We start from the raw sequence: 23,400 nt of genomic DNA on the forward strand, positions 1-23,400 counted from the left end.
CTCTTGAAAATCTCCAAAAGAGGTCGGTGCTGCGTGGCCTTTAACATGGATAAATCTCGTGACACCCTGAGATTGCCATGGGGCTGCTATATTTCGTTCGCTGCCTGGGGGGAAGGCAGGGTGACCCCAGATAGGTGACAGAGGTGAGGGGTATGAAGAAAGATTATAAGTGGTGCGGAGTTTGTCCCACAATCCAAGAGTGAATTTAATTGTGGGGACTGAATAGGCCGAGGCTGGTCTGCAGGACCTGGGGAGCCACAAAAGAGAGTCGAGGGGAATACCCTGATATATTGAGTTCTCAATATCGACCCATTTTCTAATCCCTCGGGGGGAATGCCAGGACACTACGTGGTTAAGGTGACAGGCGTTAAAATAAGCCTGAAGATTAGGATATCCCAAGCCGCCAGAAGTTGTACTCTTGGTCAACAAGGTTCGTCTTAATCGAGATTTACGATGAGCCCAAATAAATTTGTTGCACAGGGTCTGCAGGGAAGCCAAAGTCTTTCGGGGCACCATTATCGGAATGGTCTGGAACAGATAAAGAATACGGGGAAGGAAATTCATTTTTAGGGCGTTAATCCGTCCAATCCATGAAATGTATAACCGATCCCATTTATCTAGGTCTTGAGTGAGAGTTTTAATTATAGGAACATAATTAGCCTGATAGAGGCTAGAGTAGGATTTAGTGATAAATATGCCAAGGTATTTGATAGCAGAGGGTCTCCAGAGAAAGGGGAAAGAGGAGGTTAAAATCAAATTAGTATGGGATGAAACATTAAACGCGAGGGCCTCAGATTTGGTATGATTTATTTTATAACCAGAGAGGGAACCATACAAAAGTAGTTCTTTCTGTAAATTAGGAAGAGAGATCAGAGGGTTAGAAAGAGTCAAGAGGACGTCATCCGCAAACAGAGATATTTTATACGAGCTCTGTCCCACAGTAACACCCCTAATATCAGCGTTGAGCCTAATACGGGCTGCGAGAGGTTCAATACATAAAGCAAAAAGTAGGGGTGAGAGAGGGCAGCCCTGTCGAGTGCCATTCTTTAAACTAAACCGAGGTGAGCTTAATCCATTAGTCAGGACCGTAGATGAGGGGTTAGAATAGAGGGCCGCTATTGCAGTGATGAAATGACCATGGAGGCCAAACGTAGATAATGTAGAAAACAAAAAAGGCCAAGAGATGCGATCAAACGCCTTTTCGGCATCAAACGCCAAGGCAATCGCTGGTGTTTTCGTCGAGTTTATATGATGAATTAAGTTAACAATACGTCTGGTGTTGTCCGAGGCCTGGCGGCCGGGAATAAATCCCACTTGATCAGGGTCAATTAATGACGGCAACACAGCATTTAGGCGAGACGCCAGTACTTTGGCAAAAAGCTTGAGATCAGTATTTATCAAAGAGATGGGTCTATAATTTGAGCAATACGAGGGATCCTTTCCAGGTTTCAGGATTACTATAATGCGGGAGTTCGTGGAGTCAGTGTGAAAAGGAGTGCCCTGCATTATTTTGTTAAACAAAATGACCATATGAGGAATGAGCTGAGGGGCGAAAGTTTTGTAGTATATCATCGGGTAGCCATCCGGGCCTGGGGCCTTAGAAGGTTTCTGGGTTTTTAGTGCAGCTTCAATTTCTTCAGCAGAAATATTAGCATTGAGAGCAGAGTTAGTTGCCTCGTCTAAACGAGGAAGAGCGCACGAATCTAGATAATGTTGAGCCTGGTCGGCATGTGTCAAGGGGTCGGACGGGGGGTCAAGGTTATAGAGTGCTCTATAATAATCAGAAAAGATACCATTAATTTTCTTGGGGTCATAGGTAACGTTGCCTGAGGGTTCTTTAATAATATGGATGCATTGGTTAGCCTTCTTGGCACGTAAGCGATTAGCCAACAAAGTATGAGCCTTGTTGCTTTTGTCGTAAAACGATTGATTAGCCCATCGAAGTGAGCGCTCAATATTTTCCGCCAAAAGAGATTGTAGAATATCACGAGCCTTAGAAAGTTCGGCTAGTGTTTTCTTAGAGTGTGTGCGTTTGTGTTCCCGATCTAGCGTTGCAATGGTGTCTGTTAACAGAGCAATTTGAGTTTCCTGGCTTCTCTTACGGCGGGACGCAAATTGAATAATGGATCCTCGAACCACCGCCTTATGGGCTTCCCATATCGTAGCTATACTGCAGTCGTCTTCTACATTAATGTCAAAATATTCCTGAAGCTTAGTTTTAATTAAGTCCTGAAACTTAGGGATCTTCAATAGGGTTTCGTTAAGTCTCCATGTCGGTCTACCGTCAGGGTTATCAAATATGTCAAATGTCGCAGCTAAAGCCGCGTGGTCAGTCCAAGTAAGTGGGACTATCGAGGAAGCGCGTGCCGTCCGGGAGAGAGGTGCACAGCTCAAGAACATATCAATGCGGGAGTACACATCATGCGGATTGGAATAAAAAGTGTAGTCCCTGGTGGTCGGATTAAGAAAACGCCATACATCGAACAAACCAGCCTCGGCCATACCCCTGTGTAGTACTGAAGAGTTTGGGGTTCGGCCACTACGTAAGGGACCGGATCTATCCATGTACGTGAGAGCCATATTGAAGTCTCCACCGACAAGTGTCTTACCTCGTCTATATGAATAAAGGTCGTGGAAAAACTTGCGGAAGAATTTAGATTGGGCCGTGTTTGGAGAGTACAGATTAGCCAAAGTAACCTCCTCGTGTCCAATTTTTCCTCTCACCATTACATAACGACCTTCAGTGTCGCATATACAGTCTAGGAACTGGAAAGGAACGGATCCTCTAACTAAGATCGCTACCCCATTTCTTTTTGCAGCATTATTGGAGTACCATGCCATGGGAAATTGTTTAGATGTCAGGGAGGGATGGGAGGCCGATTTTAAGTGTGTCTCCTGTAAAAAAATCACGTCGCCTTTTAAAGTTTTAAGAGACCTGTGGAGATGAGAGCGTTTCTGGGGGGTGTTCAGCCCCTTAACATTGATGGACAGGCACGTTAGCGGCATAATTGAAGAACGAAGAAGCTACTGGAAACCGATAGGGCCCCGGACTCTGCTAAAGTGAATGAGAGTGAGGGGAGGGAGAGAGAGAGAAGAGTAAAAATAATAATTTACAATTCAACACACAAACAACATTATAAAATAAATGGATATATCAAACTGTGAATGCAGATACGTCAACTTACACTCAAACTGAAGCAAGAATCTAGAAAGGGAGGAGAGTGATAATAAACAAAATGAGAAAAGCAGACGTAGTATCCAAAAGGCAGGATACCGGACTGCTAAGATAGAGCTCTAAAAAAAAGAAAAGGGAAGAGCTCACTGGTGGGACACAAATACAATGGAACAGATGAGGGTGTGGACCCAATATTATTGGTAATATCTCTAATCCCTAGATACTGGGGGAGGAAGTGTCAAGCCAAGGCGCTGACACCCCCCACCCAAAACTAATCTGTAATAAAGAGGGCGGACCTTCGATCAGATAGCAAACAGTATCAAAAAAGTAACATTAATAGATCAAATGGCAAAGTCGCAGAGCAGATCGATAGCCAGAGGCAGGCCCCACGGTGTCGGAGTAGGGATCTATTCCCATGTCCCATCCATAGGGCAGTGCCTCCGAGCCACCGACCAGAACAGCGAGATAAAAACATAGCGATACAAAGAGTACATATATCTGAGGAAAAAAAATAATTAAAACAAAAGTAAAATAAAAAACGGTTCGAAGATAAGGTAAATGGGCATTCGTATATGAAACAGTATCTATTATAAAGTCAACAGAACATCTGAGCAAGAGTGAGAACAAAATTATTTAAACTAAACGTTGGTAAAAGTTAAATTTTAAACATGGGGAGCTTCACATCTGAGATGTAGCATCGGGGGACAGGTGAAGTTTTCGAAGCAGCTTGTCCCCGTCCTCAGGAGAGCGAATGATATGAACTTTGCCATTAATTTCCACAATGAGGCGAAAAGGAAAACCCCAGCGGTATTTGTAACCATTATTGCGCAGTGTAGAGGTAACAGAGCGCAGGTCACGCCGTTTAGCAATGGTCACTGGTGACAAGTCTTGGTAGATCTGAATCCGGGAATCTTCGAACAGAATGGAAGTCGAATTTCTGCATGCCATTGTAATACTGTTCTTAATCTTGAAAGACAAAAACCGGAGGATAACATCGCGGGGAGGATCAGAGTCCTTTGGTTTAGGCCTCAGGGCACGATGAGCTCTCTCTATCAAGATAGCAGATTCCGAGAGCGACGGGACCAAGTAAAGAAACAGACGTTTGAGGTAAGGTTCCAATTCGGAGGCCGACACAGATTCAGGTACATTGCGAATGCGTAAATTATTCCGCCTCTCGCGATTTTCGATATCCTCAACCTTATCCTTAAGGAATTCCAATTCGCCGGATAGGTAGCTCATGTCCTCACCCACTTGTTTGCGGAAATCCTGTTGTTTTTCCATTTGTGATTCCAGTGAGCTGGTGCGGGAATCCAGAGCCGCCAGGTCGGATTTCAATTCACCAATCGCTGACTGGAGAGCGGAGGTAAAAGAACTCTTAAGGTCCAAAATCATATTCTGGAGGGATTGAATATCCGCTTTGGTTGAGGGTGACTCCGTCGGATCCATGGTAGGGGTGGACAGCCGAGAGGACGGGGATGGAATTTCAGCTGGCTTTTCCCGGCGTGAGAAGTGTTGTGCAATATCTTGTGAAGTTCCCGTTTTTTTTGCTCGGGTGTTCGCTCTGCTCATAGTATCTGATGAGATAGAAGTGCCCGTTTAGGAAGTGATTACAAGAAAGATCCACCAAAATGTTGCGGGCTCATCAGATGATTTGGGTGGGGGGAAGTCAGGCACTTGTGTGTTTACATCATTCAAGGGGTCAGGGCCCCAATAATCTGTTAAAACAGTGACAGGGATCCACAGGAGAGCGTCCCGGAGTAGGTGAATTGTAGTATAACAAACACCAGCAGGGGGCTCTGAGAGTCAGGTTCTGCAGGGTGCACTGTATATACAGTAAAAAGAGGAGTGAAATAAGAATGTACAGTATAGTGCTGTGCTTGCAGGTAGTTATTTGCGCAGAGCAGATGTGCTAGAGTTATTCCCTGCTGAAATAGAGAGCTGTTTCCTTTACAAGCACAAAAGGGACAGCACAGTATAGGGAAGCTGCTTTGCCTCCTCCAAGATGGCCGCCGTCAGTAAAATTTAGTATGTCCCTTCAGTGGATTATTTTATAATATTCGTTGGCAGGGGTAGGGACCAGCCGTCACCCCCACTGTCTTCAGTAAGACCCCCCTGGTGTGTGTGTGCGTCGGGCGGGCCGCTCGTATAAGCGCAGCGCTCGCGCTGCACTCACTGCCTCACCCAAGATGGCCGCCGCCACCGGACCTCCGCCGCTCGGTTCAGCGCAGTACCCGCAGCTCCAGGGGCTCTTCTCGCCGCTTCCACTGCTCGGTGGGGACCCCCACGTAGTAGAGGTGCAGTGGGGCAAGCCGTGCAGCGGCTCGTGACGGCCGGTTTTCGTCCGATCTCGGGCGGGGGGAGGGTTCCAAATCAAGGCCCCGGCTGCAGCACGAGGGGAAGGCCGCAACCTGCAAGCACAGGACAAGCCTGTGCTCCGGCTCCGCAGCTCACCCCCAATTTACACAAAGCAGCAAGGGCTGCAATAGGAAGCTGCAGGAGGGGGACAAACAAGGGCAGGACAGCCAAAAGGGGGTAAAAGGGTTTAATCTGGCAGGAGCTCCCCTGGGACACGTCTTTCCAGTCAGGACACTAGCCACGCCCCCAGGTTCCTACTATCTCTTATGCATTTTTTTTGCTTTTGCAGCCTAAGGATGGCCTGTTTCACTTGCATTGAGAGTTCCTTTGACTGCATGTTATGGGTTCACAGCAAAAGCTTCCAAATGCTGCACTTGGATTTAACTCCAGATCTGTGCTAGACCAAACTTGAAGGAATAGCCCAGACCTGTCCATGAAACAGCTTTTGAATCAATTGTCCAATTACTTTTAGTGTCTTGAAAAAGAGAGGGCTACATATTAAACAGCTGCAATTCCTAAACACTTCCTCCAATTTGGAAGTGAGTACCTTTAAATTAAAAAATATAGTCTGCACTTTAATACCATATTCATTATATAGCTATAACTTGAATATGTTTTGGCAAACAGCTAAAATAACAAACCTTGTGTCAGTTTACAAATATATACAGTATGGACCTAAATGAATATATAGCCGCACTTACTCGCTGGTCTGACATAGTCACTGTAACTGAACGCGAGTGCATCAGCCATATACTGTATCAGCAGTAGTACTGTAACTGCTTGTTTGCATGCAGCAATAGACGCACACTCAGCTGTTGATAGAAGAACCAGTCCTTTTTATGCCATAACATATGTAAAGTGTTGACAGTATCACTCCTGGAGCCCACCGTTTATTTGTAAGGCGTGCTAAGGTATCATTGCGTCTCTGCCACACTTCATTGCCGAAATTGCAAATTCCATGAGAATGGCACATTTGTAAGGCATATGATGGAAATAAAAATGTATCTAAAAAAAAAGTCGTTCTTAAACCGCAAGCATAATTTACGTTACATTGGAAACTTCATACATGTACCGACACCTGGTGGACGAACACGAGTATTGCACTCCCCGGATAATCAATTCTTTACACTGTGACTGCATAAACCACCCTGTGACAGAAAACGCCACCCTGCGGGCAGGCACAGGCTTGCATAATGCAACAGGTTTTTTCCACTACACGCCATACGGAGGTAAGATGAAAGTGGCTAAACATATCCAAAATATGACCATACCTTACACAAGACACTGCTAAAACTCTAATCCACGCTCTCATTATCTCCCGCATTGATTATTGCAATAGTCTCCTAACTGGTCTTCCCAAAACGAGACTCTCACCACTACAATCCATTCTGAGTGCAGCGACGAGGCTAATCTTCCTCGCTAGACGTTCATCGTCTGCAGATCCACTCTGTCAGTCTCTCCATTGGTTACCTGTATTCTACAGCATTCAATATAAAATACTTTTACTCACACACAAGGCTATTAACCAAACTACACCAACGTACATCACTTTGCTTATCTCAAAATATCTCCCAACCCGACCTCTTCGCTCTTCACAAGACCTGCGTCTCTCATCCACACTCATTACTTGCTCCCACTCACAATTGTAGGACTTTCATCAGGCTGCACCCACTCTGTGGAATGCCTTACCATGCTAATAAGACTGTCCTCCAGTCTCCAAACCTTCAAGCGTTCCCTGAAAACTCACCTCTTTAGGCAAGCATATCAAATTCCAGAACCGCCCACATAACTTTCATAAACCTTCCTATCAAATTGCATCCACTCTGTACAGTCCACACATATCCTCACATGTCTTCTCATTCTTCACTTTCCCTTCCTCTCGAACCCGGTTCATCATTGCTGTATGACCATATCATACAGCCCACCAAGAACCTTTGCAATCTGGCGAACAACTATTCAATAGATAGCACCTATCCTTGTGTATACATGCCTATTTCCCTATAGATTGTAAGCTTGCGAGCAGGGCCTTCCTACCTCTATGACTGTTTGTTATCACCCAGTTTGTTATTGTTATTTCCAATTGTAAAGCGCAATGGAATTTGCCGCGCTATATAAGAAACCGTTAATAATAAATAATACATCTGTAATTGAATTGAGCACCGTTCTTGTTTGTAGAAAATAATTTTAAAATAAGCTTACAGGCCACGATACTGCGCAGTAACCCTTTTCTATAAGTATGTCAAATTACTAGTGATTAATGGCACTCATCCATAATAACAACCTCTCCAGATCCTCTGCTTGTAGAGCAGAATCTTTGTGACATTTGTGTGAATAATTGGCCTTCATGCATTTGACATTTGCATAGAGTGAATGAATACCAAGATTTCTACAGAAACTACTAGAGTGGCTTTTAAGAAAGCAGAAAAGCTATTTCATAACCAGAAGAATGTCACATTTCCAGGAATTGGCCATTGGAGAGACATATGGACAATTTATAGCTACACATTTGATTAGTAGCTTTAGATTACTAGCCTAATATGAAAAGAAATCTTGCAACATTTATAAATGCATATGTTACATTTCCAACCCAATTACGGGAGTTTAACCCTTTATGACCTTCAGCAGTGGTTCCCAACCGCGGTCCTCAAGTACACCCAACAGTTCATATTTTCCAGGTCTCCTCACAGGATTGAAATTGAAATAATTAGCTCCACCTGTGGGTCTTTTAAAATGTGTCAGTGAGTAATGAATACACCTGTTCAACTGCTTGGTGACCTGGAAAACATGAACTGTTGAGGACCAAGGTTGGGAACCACTGACCTACAGCATCAGTATGAGTGTTAGCTCAATATGCTGTACCCATATTCCCGTGTAATGTGAACTTTATAGGGGATATTCTGTTATAGAGGAAGTAGAACAGAATTTTGTGTTACATATATAATTTATTATTATTATGCAACCTACTCACCATCACCCCCTCATAAAAGGAAAATACAGTGTACACACACACATATATTTACATGTGTTAGATTCTTTTTATTATTATTATTATTATTATTATTATTATTATTATTATTATTATTATTTTATTAAAATTTAATATGTGCATGGGTTTTGATTTGAGATATTTTTGCCCTTCGAGTACAGGGATTATATTGAGCCAATTTCACGTGGGTTGGGAGGTGTGGTGCTTATATTGAGCCAAAGGGAGGTGTGTTGGGAGGTGTGGCTGTCACACACATGACACATCACCCATCTGAGAACCTCTCCAATGTGTTTCTATGTTGTATGTATATTTTCTAACAATAAATCAATCTCTGTTTCAGGCTACTGGATCACAGATTGGCATGATTGTAAACTCGCTAACCAACATTGGCGTGGCTCTTATCATTGCATTTTACTTCAGCTGGAAGCTGAGCCTGGTGATCATGTGTTTCCTTCCTTTCCTGGCATTGTCAGGGGCCCTGCAAGCTAAAATGCTTACTGGATTCGCTAATCAAGATAAACATGCAATGGAATCAGCTGGAAGGGTGAATCTATTTATCTATTGTAGAAATGAATTAAGTAGCCAGTTTAAAATTCACCTGTCTCCTACACAGATAGCAGGCAACCACTTATGGATATCAAATCATGAGGCACAATAACATATCATTGTTTCCTAAGGAATCTTTGATTTCGTTTTTATGAATTTTGGTTCCGACTAGTAATCTTCTTGGGAATCATCTTATTGTTTTTCATGAAACCACTGCATAAACACAGTTACATTTTCTAAAAGGTTGAATTTTCTATTTCTGTGACTTCTAAGGTGGCATGGTTTTCACATTTGGCAAATGTATGGACAGGAGCATTACTGCTGTGCCCCCCTTGTGATGTCCCCGCCCAACCCCCCCCCCCCCCCCCCCCATCCTCCCCTTTCTTCAGCCAGGTGTTATGAAAGGTCCATGAAGTGTAAAAACATGTATTCTCCCCACAAGTTATTTTTGGTATGGGTCTACTGTTAAGTTTGTCCACAATTTTCTACTTATTCACTACTTCAGCACAACACCTAGAAGTCATCTTTCCTTTTGACTTCCCTTAGAAATATACATATATTTATATTTAAACTTGCTCAGAGTGGAACTGATCCCCATGGCATATTCCATATTTCCCTATTGTCTCCATTTTAGCGGGACAGTGCCAATTCACAGGTTGCAAAAGGGGAAGAGTTGGGGTAAAAATTGGGTGTTTCTGGTGGACTGGGTGGGGTTTGAGTGGATCAGGTCATGGTTTGGTTGGAGCAGAGGGAAGGCCTATTTTGTCCCAATTTGGTATTTTCAAATGTTTGGAGGTGTGACAGGGTGAAGTGATTGGCAGTGGCAATAAAGTACTCAAGGGCTACTAATTGTATGGCCCAGGATATTGATTGGGGAGTGGGAATAATTACATCTGAGGGGTTAACAGAGAATGATGATGACAGGGGTTTAAAAGAGAATAGGTAGATAAGGATGGTGGATGAAAGGGTTAATGATTTATGGAGGATAAGGGGTTATCGATACATGATGGAGTGGTTAGTGATGAATGAAGTGTTAATAATTGATAATGATAATAGTCACACAATTAATCTTCCAAACAACAATTTCTAGATTTCCAGTGAGGCTCTTGGGAATATCAGAACCATTGCTGGAATTGCAAAAGAAGGGAAGTTTGTTGACATGTATGAGGAGCAGCTGGAAGCCCCCTACCGGTCAGCTATCAAAAAGGCCAACGTATACGGGCTGTGTTTTGGCTTTGCTCAGTGCATTATATTTATTGCCAACTCAGTCTCATACCGATATGGAGGATATTTAGTGGAAGTAGAAGGACTACACTACAGCTTTGTGTTCAGGTACAGTATTAACTACATGCAACAAAGCATCTGTATAGTGAACCCTATAAATATTTAGTTATCACAGGATTCTGAGGTATTTGCAGTGTATTGGGAGGGCAGAGTTCATTTGTCCAGGATCCCAAAAGTCATAGGAGTCATACATAACACTTTGTAAAGTAACTGTGGTCTTAATCATAGTACTGAATGCTAAGACTAATTTACTGCCAGGCCTCATACGCGCCAGCATTGAAGCGGAACTCTACCTAAAGCCCCACTGACAATGCCTTGTACTTCATCTTTGTTTTTATGAGAGCATCAAAGGTGGATTCATGAACACATTCAGTTTCCCTGGACCATAGTGTGCTACAGTATGCAGGGCTGCTGGGATTTCCTCAGGCCCGTATACTAGGGTTATTATTGAAAGTCGTGGATGTCAACTCTTTATTTCTCGTACCCAATGAAAAATTATTTTACCAATCAGAGGTGGGATCCTAATTCTTATCTTCCAGATTAGCTTTCGTTTGCTCATGCACGGCCACTGTCTCCTTTCATTTCACATATGCAGGCATGAAGCAGACATCTGTTTCCTCTGAAGGCCACCAGCCGTCAGCCATCAATGGTGATCCCCATGATTTATACCCCTATCCAATACTGTGCGAGAGGGTGTGGCCAAGGGGACAGAGTTTAGCTATGTCCCATCAGAAGCTTTATCATGAAAGTATTCACTTCACACTAAAGGAGCTTCTTCATCAAGCGCGGGGCCCACAGACGTATTCTCTACACTCTCCCTCCAGCTCTGGTACTGTGTACATAATGAGCGTTCCCATAGAGCACCATGTAATGCAGAGCTTTAATAAGGCAATGCACTATTCACCATGCATACTGAGAGGAGCAGACTGGGACACTCTGGAGGGTGGACTGGTATTGCCACTTTTCATTTACCTCTAGCCTTTTAGTGGGCACACCCCCTGCAGAGATTGTAGTTCCACTGCAGGTCATCATAACCCTGCAAGACTGAATGCTTACAAATGTATACTCTCCTCAGTTCCAAATGGATACTTACTGCATCTGCCCCTTCGCCGCTCATGTTCTGAAGAGTAGAGGAAGAGCCATTAGAAGAGTGGTTCACTATCTTTAGGCCTTCCTCCAAATTTTGTATAGGGCCCAGCGATGCCGTGGTCATCCCTTCATTAGGATAGATATTTGACACTCTTGCGACAACGTTTCTACTAGGTAACATGTAATATATCAGCCAATGTACATACATAAGACATGCGTACTGATTATGTCTTGCAATTAACTTTAGAGTGATATCTGCAATTGTGACAAGTGGACAGGCTTTGGGGAGGGCCTCATCTTATACTCCAGATTACGCCAAAGCTAAAATATCTGCTGCACGCTTCTTTAAACTGGTGGATCGTGTTCCCAAAATTTGTGTCTATAAAGATGAAGGAGACAAATGGGTAATATACATTTTTACACTTTTGCAATGAATAGCAGAAACAATGGGTAGCATTGATTAAATGTAGCACTGGCGATTTCAGAAAAGGTGCTGTAACAAATAATTAGCAGCCAATCATTATATAATTTAAAGATAAAAATAAAGCCACTATCCCTGAGCTGAATAAGTTAGAATTAGTAATTGTGGTATTTATGCTTAGCTAACTGAGTCATCATGCATGCTGCATTGCTTGATTTGTAAAGGGGGAGGCACTTCTGCAGCATAATAGACACATAGTGGTTGACAGATATATTATGTTAAAATATACTGTAGTGTGTGTGTTTTAGTTTAAACATACACAGGGCCCAGGGCAAGGACAATGATGTCACAGTAGCTCAAATAACTGCACTCCCAGTTTTTTACTTTTATGAGATACCCTAAGGATGCTGCCACATTGACTGGGGAGAAGCTTCAGCTGCCTATAGTAGGGTAGTTAGGTATTCATTTACGTTTTAAAAGAGCTAACATGGAATGTCAGGTTAATATTGAATAATGTTTTTACCTTCATACAGTAGATCACATATGTTTCAATGTTGAGATTTAGCATTCCTTTAAGAACTCACTAATGAGTAATATTATCTTTTATCATATCCCTAGAATGACTTTAAAGGAGGCATTGAATTTATTGACTGCAAGTTCACCTACCCTACCCGTCCTGATATCCAAGTATTGAATGGTCTTAACGTTTCAGTAAAACCAGGACAAACACTTGCATTTGTGGGAAGCAGTGGATGTGGAAAGAGTACCAGTGTTCAGCTTCTCGAGAGGTTTTATGACCCAGACTTGGGCAAGGTGGTAGGTAGACTCCCTTTCACTCTGATCTTAGGCCTTAAGAATGATACAATTCATGGACTTCAATATGCATTCAGGCTGCTTTTTCATTATGTATGTTTTTTTTCTGGACTGATGTCACACTGAGTATACAAAGACAGGCAGTAGCGGAAAACGGTCCAGACATGCCTTCATTTTGCTAACACCCCCTCCCCCCATTAACGCTCCTAAATGCTGGCTACATGTAAATCAAATGGCAAATAAATTATCTCTGCAACTGCTGTAGCAAGCCCATCGCAGCACATGCGTAGTGCATCTCTGCATGTACAGTGACAAAAAAAATCACTCCACTGCGCACAACATTGACATTGCATCCTCTGAATCAGGCCCAGAGTTCTGATATGAGTGACCTTTACCATGCTTTGCACCATGTATTGCTATGCTTAATCTTACACTTTATATGAATTGCTTTGTGACAAAAGTACTAACCCAGAGTGTCACGAACACTACAATTGTATGTGGCTACCACGATGCAAATAACTTGCATAATTCAGGAAAAAGGACAGAAATCGCTATTTGTGGCGGTGTGTCTACATCACATAGAGCATCTCATGCCATATGGCACAAAAACATTAGGTGAATAAGAATACATCTGTAAGATGATGATGCGGATGCAGGCATTGTAAATAGAGATGAGCGGTTCGGATTAACTTAAATGCAAGCCCACCTAAACTTTTGATAACTGAGTCAATCTGAGCCCTGGTTTTTCCACCAGACTTCGTTTCCAAATCAAGGCAAAATGTCATCCTCTCGGCATAGGATTCTCATGGGTTTTGGATTCTATGTAAGGACGCTTCTGTGGGGACTTTGCACCATTTCACTCTGTTCTCAGACACGTTGCTTTGTGCTGTGCTGTATTCTGCTGTATAAATTGGCTGTGCTGTGTCCAGACTCATAACAAACAAATGGCTGTGCTGTAAATAGTGTATACAAGGCATGCTGCTGTGTGCTGCGCTGTACTCTTCTGTTTAAATGGACTGTGCTGTGCATTCACAAGCAGCACTACAGTGTGTATTGTCACTTGTCAGTTGCAAAAACAGTAAAAAAAAGTAAGAGTTAAAAAAATGTAAAAAAGTAGTAATGTTTATTATTATAAGTTTGCACAACCTGTGTGTGCTGTATCCCTGTGCGTTTATAATTCATCTACATAATATAATAAAAGCCCTTTGATTTGCCGCAGTGTTAGTTGGGCTGCGAATTCAAAAATAATATAATATATTGTTCTATTGTTTGTACTGTTCTGGTCCACTGTACCCCTGTTAATTTATTATTCACGCACATAATATAATAAAAGCTCTTTGAATTGCTGCAGTGTGAGTTGAGCTGTGAATTTAAAAATATATTGTTCTATTGTTTGTACTGTTCTGGCACACTGTACCCTTGTGCATGTATTATTCATGTACATAATATAATAATAAATGCCCTTTGAACTGCCACAGTGTGAGTTGAGCTGTAAAGCGAAAATAAATATATTGTCCTATTGTTTGTACTGTTATGGTGCACTGTACCCCCATGAGTTTACTATTCACGTACATATAAAAGCCCTTTGAATTGCCACAGTGCGAGTTGAGCTGCAAAGAGAAAAATAAATATATTGTTCCATTGTTTGTACTGTTCTGGCACACTGTACTCATTTGTATTTATTATTCACGTACATATAAAATCACTTTGAATTGCCGCAGTGTGAGTTGAGCTGAAAAGTGAAAAATAAATATATTGTTCGATTGTTTGTACTGTTCTGGTGCACTATACAATCTAAAATGGTCAACATTCAAATAATAGTGGAAGGTTATTTTAATAACACCATACAAATAGGCATGTCACAGAGTCCCTTTGACTACTGGAAGAAAAAAAAAGGCAATTGGGAGGCCCTTGTTCTAACTGACTTTGCATTACTTAAGCTGCCCATCCTCCAGTGTGTACTCAGAAAAAGTTTTCAGCACAGCCGAGAACCTTGTCAGTGATTTGCATAAGAGGCTACTTCCTCAAAATGTGGAAAAGATGTTGTTCATCAAAATGAACTACAAATTCCATGGGGAAAACCTTTACTGGCAATTACATCAAAGTACAGAAACTTCTGTAATGATGGATTCCAGTGGGGATGATTGATATTATGTGAAGATGATGTACACACTGATGTAGGTGAGGATGAGGATAGTAGTGACGATGACATCTTGCCACTGCAGAGCTGCTAGCTAAGCTACCTTAAGCCCATTGGCAGCTTGTTTTGTGGGGGGTCCAAACAAACCAAGCACTTCAGCCACAAAAGTGGCAGTCCCTGTCGCTGAAGTGCTTGGTTTGTTAAACTGTTGCAGGTCCTTTTTAATATCCAACGTAAGGGTGGGTGTGAAGGCCAAATGACAATTCCATCTTGCACCACTTTTCATTTCTGCGACTGCTGTGTGGCAATGTTTCATAGATGTGCTATAAATTGCTGCATGTGTGTGCTGCTGCTCTGTCGCTTAGTAATTAAAAAAAAAAAAACAGTCACAAAATATTTGCAAAACCAAAACTGGGTGACGAATTAAAACTAAAATCAGCAAAAATGGTCCGGTGCACATCTCTAATGGTAAAGAACATATTTCTGCTTTGGTGCAACATATACTGTATTAGAAATTATGAATCATTACCTCCTGGGAATGACATTAGTACCTCAGAGTAGACAAAGTTGGGTGTTGTCCTGAATTTACATAAATACGATGATTAGGTGCGCTTGAATATTTAAATTATATGTTGAACGCACATACCCGTAAAAAGGAAATGCGGCCGTAGCAACGGAAAGACGGGACCAGTTACATCCGCGGCAGACGCTAATGCTGTAACATCAAGCCGCGAGAGGTACAAGTAGGGACAGTAGGGATAGTAATACCCGCATACAGAGACTGTAGAGCCTAACCCGAATTGGGAAGCTAATACCGCTAATTATCTCCGTTTCACCACCTAATCACAAAAGAGCTGTAACATTGATATTAACCATTTCCTTTTTACAGGTATGTGCGTTCAACATATAATTTAAATATTCAAGCGCTCCTAATCATCGTATTTTCTATTGTATTTATTATATGGAGCTGCTGACATAATATATACAAGCGCGGCAATTATCTTATTATCCTGAATTTACATAAACCAAGTTCAGAACATGGGACCCCCTGGGTTAGCATAACTAGACTGCTTCAGAACATCATTAAACTTGGTCAAAACATTAAAACGTCTGCTTCACACAAGTATAGAACAAATAAATGCATATAAAATTACTTCAGCATATAGTATTGTTAAATATTTGTGATGTATATAATAAATTATTAATCTAGAAAATAAAATAAATGAATATCTATAAGGAGAGCAGAATGCAACCCTTATGACTCTGCCATGTGTGCTAATCTGGCTTTTGCACATAGCAGGGCCTATCTGGAGGTGAGAATCATATTCTCAATATTTTACGCAGAAGCTTCAGTTTTTCAGTACAATTTTGACATCCGGTGGAAAGTTCTGTATAGACATATCTAGTGATGCAGATAAGAAGAGCCAAGGAACGTGGTCTGTGTGTAAAATTCCTTGTGTTCAACTGTTCTTGCTGTATACAGTAAAACATGATGAATAGTTTTAGTCTATACTATTTTATTATAATTGATAATGATACAAAGTGCTGTTTTTGAGACGATCACCTATTGTGAGTGCTCCAGGAATGGTTCTAGTAACAAATGTTGTGTTTACTCCTGCTTGTCACAGCTAATAGATGGCCGGAACACACAAAATATCAACATCTCATTTCTCCGGGCTAAAATTGGAATAGTGTCCCAGGAGCCTGTGTTGTTTGACTGCAGTATTGCTGAGAACATCAAGTATGGCGATAACAGTCGTCAGCTTTCCATGGACCAAGTGATGTCGGCCTCAAAGAAAGCACAACTGCATGACTTTGTTATGGGTCTTCCAGAAGTAAGTACCTAGGCGACAGTATCTGCATACAGTGCTTGGCCAAGTGCCGGGCTGGCGATTTAGGGATCTTATTAGGAAGAGTCTAACATTGAGAATCATATTATTTTAGTGATTTACTGTATTTTAGGCGCCATTGTAATAGTTTTTGCTTTGAAAGGTGAATATTCAAATTGTTATCATGGTGATGAACACCCAGCTACTCGGTCCAAAAGATCTATATCTAGATGGATGCTGCTGTTCTGGTGGGTGTAGTGCAACTGTAACGGGCCCGGACTGTGGTACAGTGCGTGCTGCCGTGCAGGTGTCGTCACTCTACTCACCTGTGGCAGCTTCCGCCACCTACGATACACAGAAGCGTCAGGGAACTCCGCCTTCCGGACCGTGCGCCGACACGAACACCTCCCTGTGATGGTCGACGAAGAACCTAGGAGGAAGGAACGTACCGGTTGAGACGCGCGTGCCGACCTCCGTCGGAAGAGCAGGGGCGTGTCAGGGATAGCTGCGACCTTCACCGGCTGGGCGGAAGGTCATCACTGGCCGAAAGGCCTCAGCTACCCAATTCTCACACACTCGCACTCTCGCACGTTGTGTGGTGAGAGGGGTTCTCACGTTCGTGAGCACAACCCCTGACCAGTATACGGGGACGATGACAAAACAGACACAGAGTAATACTCACTACCGACTCGCTGGTCACCTTGATGGTCGCACCTCTCCGCTCCTGTTGGGGCAAGAAGAGCAGCCTCCCTAACTGCAGGCTACACTAATGGCAAACAACAACTTACAGCCAACTACGCCTGCCTGAGCAAACTATCTTCAGCAACTGAGGCTACTGGTTCTATTCCGAACTAGCAGAGACCGGACTAACTAAACACAATCGCTAACCAACAAGTCAGTCGAACAATTCCCCGGTACAACAGGTTAACCCCGAATAACCAATTCCACTTACCGGATGCTGGTAACTAGCTACTTCCTTCCGCTCCTAACTGAGGATGCAAGCGGGGCCCCAGATTACCGGGAAGTAGAGGAGCGTGGGACGGGAACGTTACTCCACACTCTCTAATCCCTTGTATTGTACACCGCGTGGGGCCAGCCGGCTCCTCACGCCGACCGACTGCGAACCCCTCGGGAGCTGCAGCACGGCCCACTCCCAACCGATCCTACCCGGGCCGGATGGTACAATACCCCCCCGAGTCCTATAAAATGCAGTAGGTGGAAGCCTGGATGAGGGCGCAGGCCTGGAGGGTGGATACAGGCCTGGAGGGCCTGGAGTGTGGGCACAGGCCTGGAGTATGGGCACAGGCCTGGAGGGCCTGGAGTATGGGCACAGGCCTGGAGGGCCTGGAGTATGGGCACAGGCCTGGAGGGCCTGGAGTATGGGCACACGCCTGGAGGGCCTGGAGTATGGGCACAGGCCTGGAGGGCCTGGAGTATGGGCACAGGCCTGGAGTATGAGCACAGGCCTAGAGTATGGGCACAGGCCTGTGGCCTGGAGTATGGGCGCAGGCCTAGAGTATGGGCACAGGCCTGTGGCCTGAAGTAGGGGCGCAGGCCTGTGGCCTGGAGTAGGGGCACAGGCAGGAGGCCTGACTTTGGGGCACAGGCCGGTGGCCTGGATTAGGGGCACAGGCCGGAGGCCTGGATTAGGGGCACAGGCAGGAGGCCTGACTAACGTGGCCACAGGCCGAGAGGTGCTCTAGGGTGGACTAAATATAAGTGCACGTGGCCCAGGGCCGCCTACCTGTCTCGTGTGGGAGGCTGCAGCGGGAGCTTCGTTGGCTCTTTTGCTTCCCACACGCTGCAGCACTCTCCGCTGGACTTCCGCTTCTGGCCGCCTGCCTCCGCCGACGTCTTCTTCTCCGCCGACGTCTTCTTCTTCTCCGCCGACGTCTTCTTCTTCTCCGCCGTCGCCTCCACCTCTGCCGCCGCTCGGTCTTCTTCCTTCTTCAGGAGCTCTTCTCTCTTCTGCCTCCGGCGTCCGACTGACCTCTCCCGCTCCGCAGCGCCTCTTATATGACACCGGGAGCGGGCGGAGCTATGACGCGGCGAGCCCTGATTGGCTCGCCGTGGCATCTTCCTATTGGCTGCCAAGGCGCGAGCTCCGATTGGCTCGCGCTTGGCGCGCCATTCAAAATGCAGCGACGTGATTGGAGGGGCTTGAATCCCTACGGATGCAAGTCCCTCCAAGCTGGGGCCGAGCCGCCGCACGGCCGAAGAGCAACGGGGGACAACCCCCTTCACACAACCCTCAGGTCATTTATGTACAGCTCATGCTCTTAAGGTGTACAGATTGCATGCACATGCTGTGCTGGACACGGTGGTGCAAGTAGAAATATTTTCTTAGTGGTACTGAGTGCCGAAAAATGGGCGTAGTCATGTGCTGTGAGGCGGCGTGGCCACATGTCACTAGTGGGAGTGGCTACATGACACAAGCGGACAACACAGACCCTTTTCTTTGGACTCTGGGGGCAAGGCTAGAAATATATAGTAATGGCTCCAGTATACTAAATACATATAGTAATGCCCCCAACTTGATAACAATATATAGTAATGCCTCCAGGATGCTTTGTGGTGCATTATAATTGTGGCAATGGTGGTCAGGAGTGCAAAGTGTGTGGCAGGTGGTACTGCATACCCGCTGCCAAATTCTTAAGGGTACTCCGTACCCGAGCGTTCCACTTCCCGCATACTTGCACCACTGACTGGACAGAAGAGAATGCTAAATGTTAATTGCCCTATTTATCAGTGTCATCATTGAGGTATGGGGCGATCCACAGAGTTCTCTGGCAGCCTTACTATAGCTGGCCACATATGCAGTGACATCACAACCAATATTGGCCAATTTCATCATGTGCTAATTACCACAATTCCACATAATAAACCAATATCGGAGCTGTTGGTAGATGCTGTAGGTATGAATGTACAGTATCCTTGTCTTCCATCGTGTCTAACATCCCAGTGAAGAAGAAAACACCAGCTATTCGATCTATGGAGAGTACAGATTTTATTCAGTCAGGCCACTTACAGTATGTGTCGGTCGCAGTGTCAGAATCTGCCTCTGTGTAGCAGGTTTAAGCTTCTCATTGCTCTTTCATGATTTTCTCTTTTTAAAATGGGACTAAACATAGAAATATGAAATTATTATTAGAACAATTTATTAAAATGTATTCTTGCAAATAGAAGAGTTAAAGGAATGTTTTAGACTAAGAGGGAGATTTATCAAAACTCGGAGAGAGATAACGGGGTTTATGTTTTAAGCCTTGGCGAGTTATAGAGTGGAAACAGATAAAGTACCAACCAATCAGCTCCTATCATATTACAGGCTGTGTTTGAAAAATGACCGTTAGCAGCTTATTTTTTAGTGCATTGGGGTCTATTTACTAAGCCTTGGAGAGAGATAAAATAGAAGGAGGTAAAGTACCAGCCAATCGGCTCCTGTCATGTTACAGGCTGTGTTAGAAAAATGTCAGAAACTGGCTGGCTGGTACTTTATCTCTCTCCATTATATCTTTCTCCGATACTTAGTAAATAGACCCCTTTATCTCCACTTTATCTCTTGCCAAGCTTTGATAAGTCTGCCCATAGACATATTAGCTTTTACCAGGGCCGGACTGGGACCAAAAATAGGCCCTGGCATTTTTGAAGCACACAGACCCACCTCGGTGTCAGCATCTGACTCCTCCCCTTACTATTCCCGACTCCTCCGTCTTCTTAGTCTATGCTCTTACAAATATAAATTAATATTATAACTACATACAAGTGTACATCATTCTGTATTAAAATACACACAACCATTGGTTGAAGTGGAAATGTTGAAGTGGGGGTATGGAAAAATAAAGGTTGTAACTAAGCCCACGCGCTCCAGAAAAGGGGCCTGGACATGCACGCGCCCCATTCACTAGAATGAGAGCGTCTGTGTGCACTCCCGGCGGGGCTAAGCGGCGACCAATCAGACAGAGAGTGTCCCATATGGGTGTGGCCAATTAAAATGGGACGTGATACACAGACATATGTCCACAATAGTGCAGTGCCAGATCCACAATTGCCCCCACAGTGCCAGGTTTACAAATGCCCCCACAGTGCCAGATATACAAATGCCCCCACAGTGCCAGGTATACAAATGCCCCCACAGTGCCAGGTATACAAATGCCCCACAGTGCCAGGTATTCAAATGCCCTCACAGTGCCAGATCCACAAATGCCCCCACAGTGCCAGATCCACATATGCCCCCAATAGTGCAGTGCCAGATCCACAATTGCCCCCACAGTGCCAGGTATACAAATGCCCCCACAGTGCCAGATCCACAAATGCCCCCACAGAGCCAGATCCACAAATGCCCCACAGTGCCAGGTATACAAATACCCCCACAGTGCCAGCCAATTGCCCCCACAGTGCAAGGTATACAAATGCCCCCACAGTGCCAGGTAAACAATTGCCCCCACAGTGCCAGGTATACAATTGCCCCCACAGTGCCAGCCAATTGCCCCCACAGTGCCAGGTATAAAAATGCCCCCACAGTGCCAGGTATACAAATGCCCCCACAGTGCCAGGTACACAATTGCCCCCACAGTGCCAGGTATACAAATGCCACCACAGTGCCAGGTAAACAATTGCCCCCACAGCAGTGCTGCAGCTGCTTACCGCTGCTGCTGCTGCTCTTCCGGCTCCTCGGCTGGGATGTGACTGAGGCTGACATGAGCTGAGAGCGCGCCAGCGCGGCTATGTCTGGCGGCGTGTAGCAGACTTCAAACCAGCTGCCGGTTTGTGAGCCAATCAGAGCTCGCGGACCAGCAGCGGCGGCTCCTGATTGGCTGCCGGTCCGCAAGCTCTGATTGGCTCACGAACCGGAGGCTGGTTTGAAGTCCACTATACGCCGCCAGACATAGCCGCGCTGGCACGCTCTCCTCCGATGACAGCTGAGACACGCTGCCGCCGGACTGAGCGGCAGTGTGTCTCAGTGAGCGCTGGACCGGCCCATGTGGCCATCGGCCCTACAGTATAGGGCTGCCTCCACGGAGACTGGGCAGCCCTATACTGTATTTATCAGTTTTAATTTGGGATTGCTTAAATATTAGGGGGCAATTCAATTAGTGTCGATGTGCTGCGGAAATGTGTGTCTGCACACATCACTGCTCATTGCGGTACCTCAGCATCGTATATCGTCCTGCATACTGCTATGGGCAGTATGCAGGGTAAAATGTACGATATTGTTGGACATGAGATGCCAGAGAAACATTGGAACATCACACCTATTGCCACTAACTGAATTGACAACTCAGGGGGACATGTACTAAGCAGTGATAAAAGTGGAGAAGTGAGCCATTGGAGAAGCTGCCCATGGCAACCAATCAGCTGCTCTGTATTCTTTTATAGTATGCAAATTATGAATGTTACATCAATGCTGATTGGTTGTCATGGGCAACTTCTCCACTTTTATCACTGCTTAGTAAATAGACCCCTTATTGTCTAAAGTCTTTTGTATAGAGTTTGATATGGTGAGAGGTGATGGATTAAGACAAAGGGGTCTATTTACTAAGTCTTGGATGGAGATAAAGTGGACGGAGATAAAGTACCAGCCAATCAGCTCCTAACTGACATGTTACAGGCTGTGTTTGAAACAGGAGCTGATTGGCTGGTACTTTATTTCTGTCCACAGTATCTACATCCAAGGATTAGTAAATAGACCTCAAAGTCTGATTCGGTGTAATTGTATACATTTATTGTATTCTGCCATTTTCAACAGTGGTTTTACCCTGTGGGAATACTGTCCCAGTTAAGTAGCCTGAAGGAAATAGTGAGACTTTGAGCTACTAATGTTTAATAAAATACAGCATGGAAATATTCTAATAATATCAAGTACATGAAACGCTAACAATCTTGTTACAATAGTCTGTGTACAGTATTATGTTACTGAGCTATGAGCTATTCTTCTTATTACAGAAATACGACACCAATGTTGGAGCTCATGGATCTCAGCTCTCTCGTGGTCAAAAGCAACGTATTGCAATTGCAAGAGCCATTATCAGGGACCCTAAAATTCTTCTTCTTGATGAAGCAACATCTGCGCTAGACACAGAAAGCGAAAAGGTAAAAACATAAAGAGCAACACATTATTTACTAATTTCTCCCTTCCTAGTAACAGTACTGTGGTGGGGATTCTGAGTCATTCACTGTCAGCGAGTATCTCCATAACAAGGGGAATCCACCAGAGTATCTGTAATTGAAGGACATATTATTAGTGGGAAGTGGAGAGATTTAAAGTGATGCAATCAGAGACCACCTGTCGGGCTCCCAGCAGTCACACAAGCCAGTGGCAAACGCAGGATTTGCATGGGGGGCGTTTTCCAGAACTGGGTGGAGCCAATCACGGGGTGGGGACTGAGGTGACCCAGTATATGCTGGGTCCGTACAACTAGTGTGTCTGTGTGTGTGTATATATATATATATATATATATATATTAGTGATGAGCGGGTTCGGATCCTCGGGATCCGAACCCCCCCGAACTTCACCCATTTTACACGGATCCGAGGCAGACTCGGATCCTCCCGCCTTGGTCGGTTAACCCGAGCTCGCCCGAATGTCATCATCCCGCGGTCGGATTCTCGCGAGATTCGTATTCTATATAAGGAGCCGCGCGTCGCCGCCATTTTTCACTCGTGCATTGGAGATGATCGTGAGAGGACGTGGCTGTCGTCCTCTCAGTTTCTATGTTCAGTGGGCTGCAAATTGTGCTGCAAATATCTGTGCTCAGTGTGCTG

The 23,400-nt window shown here is 44.5% G+C and overlaps 2 protein-coding genes across 7 annotated transcripts in view; one reads left to right on the forward strand and one right to left on the reverse strand.

Annotated features, from left to right (window-relative positions):
• The window catches only part of LOC134944743 (bile salt export pump-like), a 177,023-nt gene that overhangs the window by 140,953 nt on the left and 12,670 nt on the right, over positions 1-23,400 (forward strand). Inside the window, exons 23-28 of the mRNA XM_063933575.1 lie at positions 8,857-9,060; positions 10,153-10,394; positions 11,683-11,839; positions 12,475-12,672; positions 16,438-16,644; positions 22,582-22,728. Of these exons, the coding sequence (XP_063789645.1) occupies positions 8,857-9,060; positions 10,153-10,394; positions 11,683-11,839; positions 12,475-12,672; positions 16,438-16,644; positions 22,582-22,728 (1,155 nt within the window). The remainder of the gene's footprint in view (positions 1-8,856; positions 9,061-10,152; positions 10,395-11,682; positions 11,840-12,474; positions 12,673-16,437; positions 16,645-22,581; positions 22,729-23,400) is intronic.
• Positions 1-23,400, reverse strand: part of LOC134944745 (uncharacterized protein DDB_G0284459-like) — a 164,770-nt gene that overhangs the window by 137,918 nt on the left and 3,452 nt on the right. Inside the window, exons 2-3 of one of the 6 annotated variants that reach the window (XR_010181932.1) lie at positions 19,667-19,759; positions 11,889-14,279 (exon numbers count right to left, since the gene is read on the reverse strand). The exons of 2 other annotated variants lie outside the window; for them this stretch is intronic. The gene's annotated coding sequence lies outside the window, so the exon portion shown is untranslated. Of the gene's footprint in view, positions 1-11,888; positions 14,280-16,970; positions 17,069-19,666; positions 19,760-22,470; positions 22,856-23,400 lie in introns of those variants that run through there. 3 more of the 6 variants (XR_010181933.1, XR_010181931.1, XR_010181934.1) reach the window with 3 other exon arrangements.

The sequence above is a fragment of the Pseudophryne corroboree genome, chromosome 7 (genome assembly GCF_028390025.1).
Source record: "Pseudophryne corroboree isolate aPseCor3 chromosome 7, aPseCor3.hap2, whole genome shotgun sequence".
NCBI classification, from domain to species: domain Eukaryota; kingdom Metazoa; phylum Chordata; class Amphibia; order Anura; family Myobatrachidae; genus Pseudophryne; species Pseudophryne corroboree.